The sequence below is a fragment of the Lipotes vexillifer genome, unplaced genomic scaffold, assembly GCF_000442215.2.
Source record: "Lipotes vexillifer unplaced genomic scaffold, Lipotes_vexillifer_v1.1 scaffold169, whole genome shotgun sequence".
Classification (NCBI taxonomy): Eukaryota; Metazoa; Chordata; class Mammalia; order Artiodactyla; family Lipotidae; genus Lipotes; species Lipotes vexillifer.
Window position 1 is genome coordinate 644449 of NW_006793375.1, and position 13049 is coordinate 657497.

The 13049-nt window shown below is 41.7% G+C and overlaps 2 protein-coding genes across 2 annotated transcripts in view; one reads left to right on the forward strand and one right to left on the reverse strand.

The window, feature by feature from the left end:
* ACE2 (angiotensin converting enzyme 2) overlaps positions 1–7839 on the forward strand; it is a 52989-nt gene extending 45150 nt beyond the window's left edge. Inside the window, exons 16-19 of the mRNA XM_007466327.1 lie at positions 764–864; positions 2297–2413; positions 4264–4458; positions 6860–7839. Coding sequence (XP_007466389.1) covers positions 764–864; positions 2297–2413; positions 4264–4458; positions 6860–6968 — 522 coding nt within the window. The 3' untranslated portion in view covers positions 6969–7839. The remainder of the gene's footprint in view (positions 1–763; positions 865–2296; positions 2414–4263; positions 4459–6859) is intronic.
* A 2925-nt stretch (positions 7840–10764) lies between these two features.
* Positions 10765–13049, reverse strand: part of BMX (BMX non-receptor tyrosine kinase) — a 42936-nt gene continuing 40651 nt past the window's right edge. Inside the window, exon 18 of the mRNA XM_007466328.1 lies at positions 10765–11234. Coding sequence (XP_007466390.1) covers positions 11160–11234 — 75 coding nt within the window. The 3' untranslated portion in view covers positions 10765–11159. The remainder of the gene's footprint in view (positions 11235–13049) is intronic.

Here is a 13049-nt window from a genome sequence, read left to right on the forward strand (position 1 = left end):
GAACGCTTTTTTCTCTTTCAACAGGTTTTTCCTGGACGATGCAAATACACAAGCCATTGGTTTAGCACTGAAACACAAGAACAAATTACCTTGTTTACAAAAAAATTTTTTTCCTTTGAACCTCCAGTTTATTCTTTTTTTTTTACATTTACACATATCCAAGAATTTACTCTAAAAATAGTAAAAACTCAGCATATTTGTCTACAGTATATGGACATTTTAACTAAAACCAATGGCTCACGTGACACCCATCTATAAACCTTCCCTCCGGGTGTTTATTTCAGCTTACATCAAACTAAATTAAAAGGGCCAGTGAACGCCATGGTTCTTAAAGCATGGCTGCAGGACCAGCAGCATTAGCACCACCTGGGAGCTTGTAAGAGATGCGATTTCTTGGGTCTCCTCCCAGACCTTCTGAATTAGAAACTCTGAGGCTCAGGCCCAGGATTCAGTGGTTTAACAAGCCCTCCAGGTGATGCCGATGCACACTCAAGTTGGAGGTCACTGACTTCACGCAGCGCAAGAATCTTTGGCATATTAGACAATTTAAAAATAACGCTTGTGGGGAAATCCCTGGCGGCCCAGTGGTTAGGACTGCACGCTCTCACTGCCAAGGTCTGGATTCATTCCCTGCTCGGGGAGCTCAGATCCCACAAGATCCCACAAGATGCACGGCGCGACCAAAAAAACAAGCTTTTAGAATATCAGGTTTTAATGTACCCCATGATCTCTACTGAGCAGTGTTTTTCTTTTGAATTTGCAGTATGAATGGAATGACAATGAAATGTACTTGTTCCGGTCGTCTGTTGCATACGCCATGAGAGAGTATTTTTCAAAAGTCAGAAACGAGACCATTCCTTTTGGGTGAGTTGATTTGCTGTACTGTCAATCAGTATTTCCCTTACTCTTGGGTCTAAGAAAATATTATGCTTCAACTTTTATTCAAATGAAATTAAGAAAAACCTCCTAATAACTTTTAAATCTCTTTGATCTCCTGGAATTTGGGCCGGTCTATTTAGGGCTGATTGTGACTTATTTGACTCGTAGGTGACAAGAGCACTGTTATTATTAAACGGCTCTCTCCTTGCCTCTCTCCTCCCTTTCCACCCCCTTCCCTCCTCTTTCCTCTTTTCCTCTCCCCTTCTTTTCCCCAAATGCTCTCATCCACGCTCAGCACTGAAAAAAAGCAGAAATCTCTGCTTTCATTCGTGAGCTTATATTCTAATGTATCTGTTTTGTGTGTGTGTGTGTGTTATAGACAATCGACAAAATATGTAAATATGTAAGTAGTAGAATTCGATGGTGATAAGTGCTAGGGAGAAAAATTCAACAGGAAAGGAGCTAGGGAGTGATGGTGTGTGTGTGTGTGTGTGTGTGTGTGTGTGTGTGTGTGTGTGTGTGTGTGTGTGTAGGGTTCAATTTTAACTAGAATGGTCAGAGAAAGCCTTGTTAATATTTGAGCAAATAGCTGAAACAGGAAAGAGAGTCAGAGGTGCAGACTGTGAGGAAATGTTTCAGCTGGGAGAATAGCAAGTGGAACGATCCCGAGGGACAAATATCCTTCACCTCTTGAAGGAGCAGCAAGGAGGCTAGTGTGGCTGGAGCACAGTGATCTAATAGAAGACCAGTGGGAGATGTGGTCATGGTGGGACTGGGCCAGGTCGGGTGGGGAGGCGAGAAGAAAGTTCATGTGTGCCTCCCAAGCTGTTCTAAGGCCATTGGCTTTCCTTCCGGGTGAGAAAGGCTCTGAGCCCTGTGATCTGCCTTGGGTTTTATTAGGATCAGTCTGGCAGCTGTGAGAGCAGAGTCTTGTCACATCTACTGTCAGCCCCGCTCATCACCCTCACCGTGGGGGTAACATGACAGTTTTTGCTGGGAGGGGCAAGGTTCGAAGATATCAACGCACCACCTCTGTCCATGGAACAGGGCCATTGCTGCCTGCCATGTTGTTTAGCACGAGTCTGGGTCAACAATGATTCCTTGCTGATTCTGCTACTGCTTTCAGTTTGAAATTTTTCTATGATTGGAAAAAAAAAACAAAACTGTTGTTCTTATACGGTGGCAGAACTAACAGTGCCAAGACTTGCTGTCACACCTTATGTAGTTGAGTTCGTGTGCTTTGGGCACTATTAAGCTTGTTGGGACAATTACATCCTTCCATGACGGGCCCTGCCCCATGTCTCCCTACTTTACCCTGTGATCCTCCCCCCATCTCCTTTTCACCAGCAGAAGTTTTCATTCTCTTTACAGTGTCTTCTGTGCCACCAGGGAAGATATTTCTTTTGTTTCTCCACAGGGAGGAGGACGTGTGGGTGAGTGACTTGAAACCAAGAATCTCCTTCAACTTCTTTGTCACTTCACCTAAAAATGTGTCTGACATCATTCCTAGAACTGAAGTTGAAGAGGCCATCAGGTGATATTTTACTTTCTAATGCATGATAGCAGGGCAAGGGGGTTCCCCAATGCAGCAACAACAGTAACGAATATTTTGGTGTGCTTTTACAGTGCCAGGCACTCTTCTGAGTTATTGACATGTTTTTCCTCATCTTAAAAACTTGGGTTTTAATTCCAGAATCTCACAGCAAGGGGATTGTCTTAATTGGGCTTATCCAGATGCAGGTCCTTAGACAAGGATTTGAGTGTAAGTAGTTTATTTGGGAGGTGACCTCAAGAAACACGGATGGAGGAATGTGGACCTGAGACAGAATGGAAGGAAGGTAATAAAGGACACGTTATGAGCAAGTTACCACTGTGGGCAGCTAGAGCTCCATTCTGCTGGGAATTCTGGGAGACGGCGTAGAATATGCACCTCAGTTGTCCCATCAGAGCTGGGGTATTTATTCACCACCTCCCATCAGTCACTGGTTGAGAACTGCTTACAGGGGAGACTAACTTCCCAGCATTGCTGGCCTGCAGGCAGGGCCGAGTCTTGTGGCCTGAGAATGCTCTTGGGAAAAGGCAGCAGGTACTGGCTGAAGGAAGTCTGGCCAGCACACCCGGAAAATGGTAAGAGCAGAGGGCACATGGGCAGGTGTCGCCATCATTTGCTGTAGGGACTTTGATGTAGGACCCATTTAACTAACCAAAGTCTGAAACAAGGTAGGCAAGGATAGGATTCGTTAGACACTGGTTAGCCTCCATTCCAAAAGAGGCACTTGCTATTGGTGGTGAGTGTTCAGAAGGGATAGTTTTCCCAATTTTCCTCAGCTGTTTCCCAAAACAGCAATAGTGAAGAATGGAGAGATGTAGGTGTTTCCCCTTGTCATTAAAAAAAAAAAAAAAAAGCCTTAAGCTACTTACTGCTACAGGAAGTGCACACTAGGTGGCACTCTTGAGCTGGGCCTAGAAAATCTGTTTTAGTGGGGTTTACAACCGGAGCACGCCCAGAGACTCACTGGCTGCCTCCACGTGACTTGTCCTGGGGAAAAGCGCCAGCTGAGATCATCATGAAGGAGCCCCGCCCTCCTGCAAGCTACAGGGGTCCTCAAACTTCCTGCTTCCAGAATGCCCAGACTCTTTCAGGCAGAGGTTGCCAGGGGTGACATGCCTAATGCTGCTTTGATCTCTCTCTCTCTCTCTCTCTCTCTCTCTCTCTCTCTCTCTCGGTGGACTTTGACCTCCTCCTGACCTGCCCTATACCCAAGGGCAGGAGGATGTGATGCCAGACACTTTGGTTTTCAATCTAGAATATTAAACATTTCGCTGTTTTTTGTTTTAAAAATAATCCTCACCTTTTTTTTGGCAAAGGCTCCTTCCCTGTATTCCTCCCCAGTGCTGCCTTTTAGTGATAATTTTGGATGTCACCACCTTTCATTTGGAAAATACAACTGTCGAGACTTGTGTAGAGGGACTGTTTCGTTTATAGAAGAGGTGGATGCAATTGTCCTTTTCCGTTATTTGATATAACATCATTGTAGACATACCCTGACAGAAGGGAAATTCTTACCAAACATGCTAACTTTGCCTTTACAACCCAGTAGTCACAAATGAACAAATGCCAAACATTTGCACGTTTCCACACTTGCAGCCTAATTTTCCAATGGAGCTGTTTCCAAGCCTAATCTAGGTTACAAGATAGGAAAGAAGTATAATTGTCAAAACTCAAATCTTTCACTGAACCTGGTTATTTACTTTGATTTCATTGCTTTTTTAGGTATACATTTTTAGGATAAGCCTTATCAAATCCGTTTGGGAACAGTGTTATAAGGAGTCAATAATTGCACACAGTTTTCTTTTGCCTAAGTGTTTTGCTTTTGGGAATAGGATGTCCCGGGGCCGTATCAATGATGCTTTCCGCCTGGATGACAGCAGCCTGGAGTTTCTGGGGGTTCAGCCGACGCTGGCACCCCCTTATAAGCCACCTGTCACCGTATGGCTGATTATCTTTGGGGTCGTGATGGGAGTGGTAGTGATTGGTATTGTTGTGCTCATCTTCACTGGCATCAGAGATCGAAGAAAGTAAGTGACCTTTCTTAGACTTATCTGTCCTAAAACAGAAAGGTTTAGGGAAAACTAACTGGAAATTTTGCAGTAAGTGGTAGGTTGTACAAGCCAATTCCTTATTTGGACAATTTCGCAGCTACATATTCTTATGCATCCCCTAGAAATTTACCAGATTTCATCAGCACTTTGCCTCCCTAGCAAAGCCCCACCATACAGGACATGTCCAGCCTGGAGTTGGCTGGTGTGCCCTGGTAAACTCCAGCCTGGCCCACAGCATCATTGCCCCACCGCTAAGAGGCACTCCAAGCCCAGCAGGAGTGAGTGGGCTCAGGGTGTTATCCTTACTGATGAGTCCTCCTCGGTCTAGAGCTGACCTTAGAGGCTGGATTAGTGATGGATTTGAACTGTGAAATCATTCGAGAAGGAGCTCTGAGATTTGCTCCAAACTGCTACACTCGAGTCCTCTTCATCCCTCCTCTGATAGCACAGACGCCCTGCTGTCCCCTCAGTTCATGGGTCAGGCTGAGTTGAAGATCCAAGTTCATGGAGGATTTAAACCACCAGAGACCTGATGTATAGTCTTGCCCTGCCACTAGATTTGTTTTCTGACCTTGAGACGTCATTTACGTTTGTTGGGCTTATATAATTGAAGTTAATCATATTTTATAGCACCTAACAAAACTCTTTGCACGCTTTCGGCTGTTTAAACATGTTCTTTAATTTTTACATGCACTAGTCTATTTTGCTCAGTTTTCTTCACTATATTATTTGTTCTCCCAAGTAACTTCATTTTAAAAAATAGGCATTTACTAGAATACATTCATATAGTTAAAATTTTTTAAGTACAAAAGGATACACAGAGTCTTCTGTCACTCTTTGCTTCCAAGTTCCCTTCCCAAAGCCAACAAAAACGATCGGCTTTTTAAAAATTTTTATTTTATACTATAGTTGATTTACAATGTTCTGTTAGTTTTAGGTGTGCAGCAAAGTGATTTAGTTATACATATATCTCTTCTTTTTCAGATTCTTTTCCCATATAGTGTATTACAGAGTATAGAGTTCCCTGTGTTATACAGTAGGTCCTTATTGATTATCTGGGTTTTTTTTGTTTTGTTTTGTTTTTTTGCGGTACGCGGGCCTCTCACTGTTGTGGCCTCTCCTGTTGCGGAGCACAGGCTCCGGACTCGCAGGCTCAGCGGCCATGGCTCACGGGCCCAGGCGCTCCGGTACGCGGGCCTCTCACTGTTGTGGCCTCTCCTGTTGCGGAGCACAGGCTCCGGACTCGCAGGCTCAGCGGCCATGGCTCACGGGCCCAGCCGCTCCGCGGCACATGGGATCTTCCCGGACCAGGGCACGAACCCGTGTCCCCCGCACTGGCCGGCGGACTCTCAACCACTGCGCCACCAGGGAAGCCTGATTATCTGTTTTATATACAGTAGTGTATATATGTTAATCACAATCTCCTAATTTATCCCTCCCTGCCCTTTCCTCTTTGGTAATCACAAGTTTGTTTTCTAAGTCTATGAGTCTTTCTGAAAAACGATCAGTTTTTTGGAGACCCAATGAATCAGAATCTGTGTTTTAGTAACACCTGCAGACTTGGACACACATTACAGTTTAACAAGCACTCCTCTACATACTAAAAACTTGCACATGAGACGCTATTCCAAAGTTAATTCATTAAAGAAATTATTTGGAAGCCCCTCCTTCATGCTATACACTATGTTAATAGAAGGTACATACAAAAATAAGACTGTCAACCCCGCTCATGTATTTCTTACATTAGTGTTCTCAGTGATTGTATGATGTAAATATGTAATTATCTTCATGTATATATAAAACAGATTCAGAGAGGCCAAGAAACTTTCTCAAGTTTGCACGGCTAGTCAGTAACACATGAGGATATATGCTTGGTTTCTAAAGCTGCTTATTGTACCACAAAGCAGGCCTACCCTGATCTTTATACTTTGGAAGCTGATAATTTAGTGGGGAAGCTTTTTAAAATGAAGTGATTGGCTGAATGACCACTGAGTTCCTAAAAATAATAATAATGGTCAGTATTTATTGAGGATTACCGTGAGTACTCTGCCAGCATTATTTCATTGACTTCACATGATTGCCATCATTTGCCGAATAGGCAAACTGAGACACAGAGGCCGCTGCTCTCTGACTCCAGAGCTTATACCCTAACCAATCTCCTGTGCTCTGCCAGCCATCGTGCCGACCAATCACGGGCCTAAAGAAGTGAATCCGATGCATTCTGGGTGCCTATAGTCCATTGAGAGGGGACTGGTATGCAAATGAGTACAGGTGATTAGATGCTGAGACAGAAAAGATGCCTGGGCCCAGTGGAGTCCAAGGGAGGCCGTGTCATTCTAAGATCACAATATTAAGGTGCCTTCACTTTATTTAACAGGAAAAATCAAGCAAGCAGTGAAGAAAATCCTTATGGCTCCGTGGGCTTGAGTAAAGGAGACAATAATTCAGGATTCCAAAATAGTGATGATGTTCAGACTTCGTTTTAGAAAAATCTCTTTTATTTCCTCTTGAGGTGATCTTATTGTATGTAAATGTTAATTTCACAGTACAGAACATAGAAGATTATAAGGATGTCATTAAATGTCAAAGCTGTGTCTCTGTTCAGGAAAAGTTGTCCAAAGAAGACATGCCTGAGGAGAGGGCATCTTCACTTGCATCGCCTTTAGTATTTGTTTCTGCCTCAGGATTTGACTTTTCTGTTTCCTGAAAGAGGTGTTTCTATTTGAGAATAGAGAAAGTTTGTCTTTGGCCTCACACGCTGTTCAGGGGTAATAGAAATGGAAATGTCCATTGTGCTGCTGGAGTTGAAAAGAAAGGAGACATGGGAGGAGCAGGTGTTGGGCTCTGCTGTGGAACCTGGGTGGATCACTCTTAAAGACGGTGCCTGTGAACAGACGGAGCTTCAGGGATGGAGAACAGCACGCACTGTTCACTTGGATTGAATTCAAGTGTAAAGGATGTCATGCTCTCTTCACATTAACTTGATCTAAGTACTCTAGTGATTTCCCCCAGAGATGATTGGACTGGAACATGCCTTCTTCAGGGTGACAGGGCTACAGAAGAGAGAAGAATCCAGAGAGCCATTGGAGGACATTGCCTTCTCACTTCCAAGCTGCTTGATCACCATCTTCCTGACAACATCAAACTAGCCCCAGGGGCCTCTGTGAACCCCCCTCCAGAGCACCTGTGACAGAAACTCGCTTCCGTTGCTCTCTAACTGTGGAGTGCATGGAGATCCCAACTGAATGTCACCCTCTGAAGTGGGCTCCCAATCTCTTTAATCTTTTGTATTTGCCCACAATGTCTGAGTAGTGCTGAGCACGAAGCAGACACTCAGTAAATACTCGATTTACACACTCATGTGGTCTCATGTGTGCTTCTGTGCTCGGGTTTCTGTGGCTTCAGTCTGCTTTTCACTTCCAGGGACAGAGTTGCCATCTGACTGTCCAGGACTCTTGACCTCCCATATGTCTTGGAATGTATCCCAATGCCTTCAGTTGCTTTATATTTCTTGTATAAATCAATTATAAAATCAGTCGAAAAAGAGTTGTGTTAGAGTGTCTACACCATCAGGTTAGGAACCGAACCTGGTAATGCTTTCATATATCTCAGAGCCCCCAGCCCAGTTCTGAGCACAGCATCCAATACAGACCTGAAAACTGATTTAAAGTGGATTAAATAGGTGAAAATATCCAAACTTTACCCATCAATTCACTTTACGTGGTGACCAGCATACTGTTAGAGTAACTTTGTCAAGTAAGGAGAACTAGCAGCTCCTGCTCAAAAGACCCGAATTTCCGGATGGCTTTTAAGGAAGGGCTCTTAAAGGCAACATTAGGGGTGAGGGTCGTAGGGGGCCTGATCAGCTTGTGGACATTCTTCTGATTGATTGGTGGTGAGGTAATTGGGTGGTATTTCTGGAGTCAGCATCATCAACCTTCTGGTTCTAACCAGTCTGGGGTCTACTTGTGGTCAGCATGCAGTTAAGTTCTTCCACCTGGTGGGGGTTTTAGTATCTGCAAAACAACTCAAGGATACGGCTCAGGATATTATCTGTAGCCCTTGAGGAGGAACTAAAGGTCCTTGACTTTGCTTTATGGCTAAACTATTACTGTCTTGATTGACTGTTTTTCTTTGTTCCTGCATTTTCTCATTTCTCTTATTAAATTTGCCCTTTGAAACTTGGGGAAGGCCTAGGGAGCCAAAGATTTTCTACAAACAAGAGGCAGGGGGAGGGGTCATGTCCCCAGGAAGGTCCCATAGAGTCCTGCTGAGCTTCATTTTTAGAAGATCAAATATGTAAAAATAAGGAGAAGAAAGGAAAACACCTTTCAAGGTGGGGGACCAGGAAGACCTAGTTTGAGCGTGAGAAATCATTCTTGGGGGGCTTTAACAGTCTGTGGTGCAAATCTCTGGTGGACGGAATCAGCAGCACATTTCATTATATATTGAGATTTTCGTACCGCAGTAAAAAAAAATAGAAGACTATTATCATAAGTCGATTCTGCTGAAAATAAAGGAATCATTATTTAAATGTCAAGAGACAAATAACCAAGAGGGATCATTCACAATAGCTGGGGGGTGAGGGGTGAGTGGGATGAGGAAGGGTGTGAATGTCTCTTAAGGGAGATCGTTAACATATCTGGAAAATAGTAGCAGGGTTTCATTAGTGTCTTTTCACTGTAATAATGCCCTTCACATAAACTTTCTCTTTCCCATCTTGACATTACAGACATGACAATGATGTACTCCAAAATGATGAAAGCCTATGGGTTCAGTAGCAGACCGTGAAGGTGGGCATTCCCAGGAAGCTTGAAAGCTAAGGCACCTTTTAGTGATAGCCATAAGAAGGTAAAATAGGACTCCTGTACCTTTGTGTCAAGATAGAAGACAGAAGGAGAAAGTTCAGTTATCAAACTAGCCAGAAGCTCCAGGGCCCCAAAGTCAAGGATTTTAAACGATTACAGTAGCGCCCACCCTCCCCCACCCCCCATCCACGGTTTCACTTTTGACGGTTTCAGTTACCCGCGGTCAACCACTATATGAAAATATTAAATGGAAAATTTCAGAAATACAGAATTCATAAGTTTTAAAGTGCGTGCCGTTCTCAGTAGCGTGATGAAATCTCGCGATTTCAGCTCTGCTCCCCCGGGAGCTGAATCATCTCTTTGGCCAGCATGTCCCACCCGTTAGTCAATTAGTGGCTGCGGTTATAACATCTGCTGTCGCAGTGCCGCACTGCTGTGTTGAAGTGACCCTGATTTTACTTAATCCTGGCTCCAAAGCGCCAGAGGAGTGATACTGGTGATTCGGAAATGCCAGAGAGAAGACCTAACGTGCTTCCTTTAAGTAAAAAGGTGAAAGGTCTCAATAAGGAAAGAAAGAAAATCAGATGCTGAGGGGGCTGAAGCCTACGGTAAGACCAAATCTTTTATCGGTGACATTGTGAAGAAAGAAAAAGATATTCATACTAGTTTTGCTGTCACACCTCAAACTGCAAAAGTTATGGCCACAGTGTGTAAATGCTTACTTAAAATGGAAAAGGCATTCAATTTGTACAGTAAGATACTCTGACAGAGAGACCACATTCACATAACTTTTATTACAGTATTCTGTTATAATTGTTCTATTTTATTATTAGTTATTGCTGTTAATCTCTTACTGTGCCTAATTTATAAATTTAACTTAATCATAGGTATGTATGTATAGGAAAAACGTAGTATATATGGGGTTTGGTATCATCCTCAGTTTCAGACATCCACTGGGGGTCTTGGAATGTATCCCCTGCAGATAAGGTGGGAGTACTGTACAAAGCAACAATCTAATACAAGATCATGGTTATACTTGAGTTGAAATTGAAAATAGTTAAGTGTAAGGAAAAAGGCATCAAGTTATACCTTAGCATCTTTAAAAATTGTGTCTATGTGACACATAGTATATTATTGAATTATGTTATTTAACTTTAGTTTTATATTTGTGTACATAATGACATGAATTCATTTTTCTGATTTGGATATCAAATGAGAATTGTATCATTTGGATTGAATTATGGACCACTTAACGGTGCCCGCTACATAATGAGGTCCCCTAGGGCAGTTTGGACTGACTTCACAGAAACATCTGGGAGCTTGTTAAAAATACAAATTCTTAGGCTGCACTCAGACCTGCTGTACCAGAATCTCTGGGGTAGTTCCTAAGGAACCTGTGTTTTAATAAACTCTCCATTTGATTCTCATACATGCTAAAGATTGAGAACATTGAAACATGAAGGCAAGTGTCACAATTTCCATACTTGCTAATAGCATATTTAATTATCATGATAGTGGTGATATTAAGAAAAGAACAAATATCCAACAATTTTTCAATTCTGTTCAATCCTTACATATGGTACACACCCTCTCTATTTTGCAATCAATCAGAAGATGTGCTTCTGCTGTAGGCTGGGAAGTATAATATTAAGAGCAGCATAAAGAAAATGACTAATTTGACCTGAATTTCAAGGAAATCTTTTGTTTCCTACCTTGTTCGTTTCTAGATAATAGAACAAACAGCACACAAAATACCATTAAGAAGAACTAGCTAAATTACAATGTCTGTGCTTTGCTACATCCCTTAAAAAGAATGAAAATGTTGGCCAACATTTACACTCATTCTCATCAGAACTTCTCATTTCTTCTTCAAGGTTTGTCTTTTTCCCGAAGTGGTTCAATGGAAGATAGGAGTTGCTGAAATGTGGGCCGCTTTTCTGGAAGCTAAATAAAAGAAAAACCCAATGGTTTAGTTTATGAGGGCTACGGTTAAAAATAAACTATGTAAAATATTTATACCTCAGTCCTAAAACTAGCAAATTTTACAATGTGGAAACACTATAGACGTTTCTTCTAAAGGGAAAACAATTAGAGCCCTAAGAATTGGGGAAGAAAAGGTATCTTTATTTGCATGAGATACGACTGCAGGCCTTGGAAAACCAAGAGAATTAATGATAGAACCAACCCAAATAATAAAGGAATTCACCAGGAGAGCAGTATATAAAATTAACTTACAAAACCAATAGCCTTCCTGTATGTGTACAATAACCAATTAGAAGATGTAATGGAAGAGAAAACCCCATTTACAATAGCAACAACACCTCAATAAAGTACGAACAAAATGTACCCCCCGCAAATGAGGAAAACTTTAAAACGCTGCTGAAAAATACAAACGTAGACTTGAACACATAGAAGAAAACATTGCTTGTCCTTGAATAGGACACACCAATACCATAAAGATGGTCAATTTCCCGAGTTAAAATGCAAACCAAATACAGTCTCCTCCAAAATATGAACAAGCTGGCTTCAAGCTGAACAAATTGATTATCTAGTTTGTGGATTTTTAAATACGTAAAATAGCTAAGAAAACGATAAAGAAAGATGAGCAATGAGGGGGTGCTAAGCCTACCTAGTATTAAAACATGTTAAATACAGCAGAAACTAATACAGCATTGTAAATCACTATACTCCAATAAAACTTGATCAAAAAAATTAGACATTAAAAAAAGTGTTATAAAGTCTCTGTAATTAAAACAATGCAGTGCTAACTCATGAATAGAGACCAGAGAACAGAAGAGAAAGTCCCCAAATGAATCCAAATACCTATGGAAATTTACTATCCTGTTACTGGGTATTTTGACACCATTCGATAGAATGTTATTGCTGGGGATAACATAGTCTTTTAATAAATGGTGCCTCAACAACTAAGTAGTCATTTAGAAAACGAAATCTTTGGATCCATACTTTTTATTCCATATACCAAAACAAACAGACTAGATCAGACACTTAAATGTAAAAGAATGAAACCATAAAAGTACTAGAGGAAAATCTGAGTGAACACCTTTGCAATGTGGGTGTGGGAAAGCCTATCTAACTATAACTCAGTTTCCAGAAGCAAAAAAAGCAAATAATGATGTAGTCAACTGTATTTTTTTTAAAAGAAAGTTTTGCATGGCAAAGAACATCATAAATTGAATCAAAGATAAGTGACAAACTGGGAGAAAATAATTACAATTTATGTCAGAGGTAGAGTATTAATCTCCTGAAGTTATAGAGGGATCTTTAAAATTGAGGTGGGAGGAACAAAAACCTTATAGAAAAAGGGAAAAGACATGACATATAATTCTCAGAAAGATATACAAGTGCTCTTCAAAATATGCCTCACTCATAGTGAAAGATGTACCTAGGAAAGCTGCACTAAAATGCCGTTTCTCGTCTATCAGATTGGCAGCAATTCAGAAGCTTAACAAAGGTCTGTGTTGCTAGAGGGCCGATGCCTGTGGAGAGGAATTTGTATGCTCTTTTTTTTTTTTTTTTTGTAAGAAAGAAAGGGAAACAAAACCACACACCTATACATACGTGTTCATTTTTGCACAAAGAAATACGGGAAAGCTAAACTGGAATCTAATGAAAATTGTGAATTTTCTCCCCAAAATTGTGAAATAAAGTATCAAAAAGAAAGGAGACCAAACTGTACAAAACACTCACTATAAGCAGGACCTTCAGCTGGGGACTGCCCCCGTGCAACCCCCCCCCCCC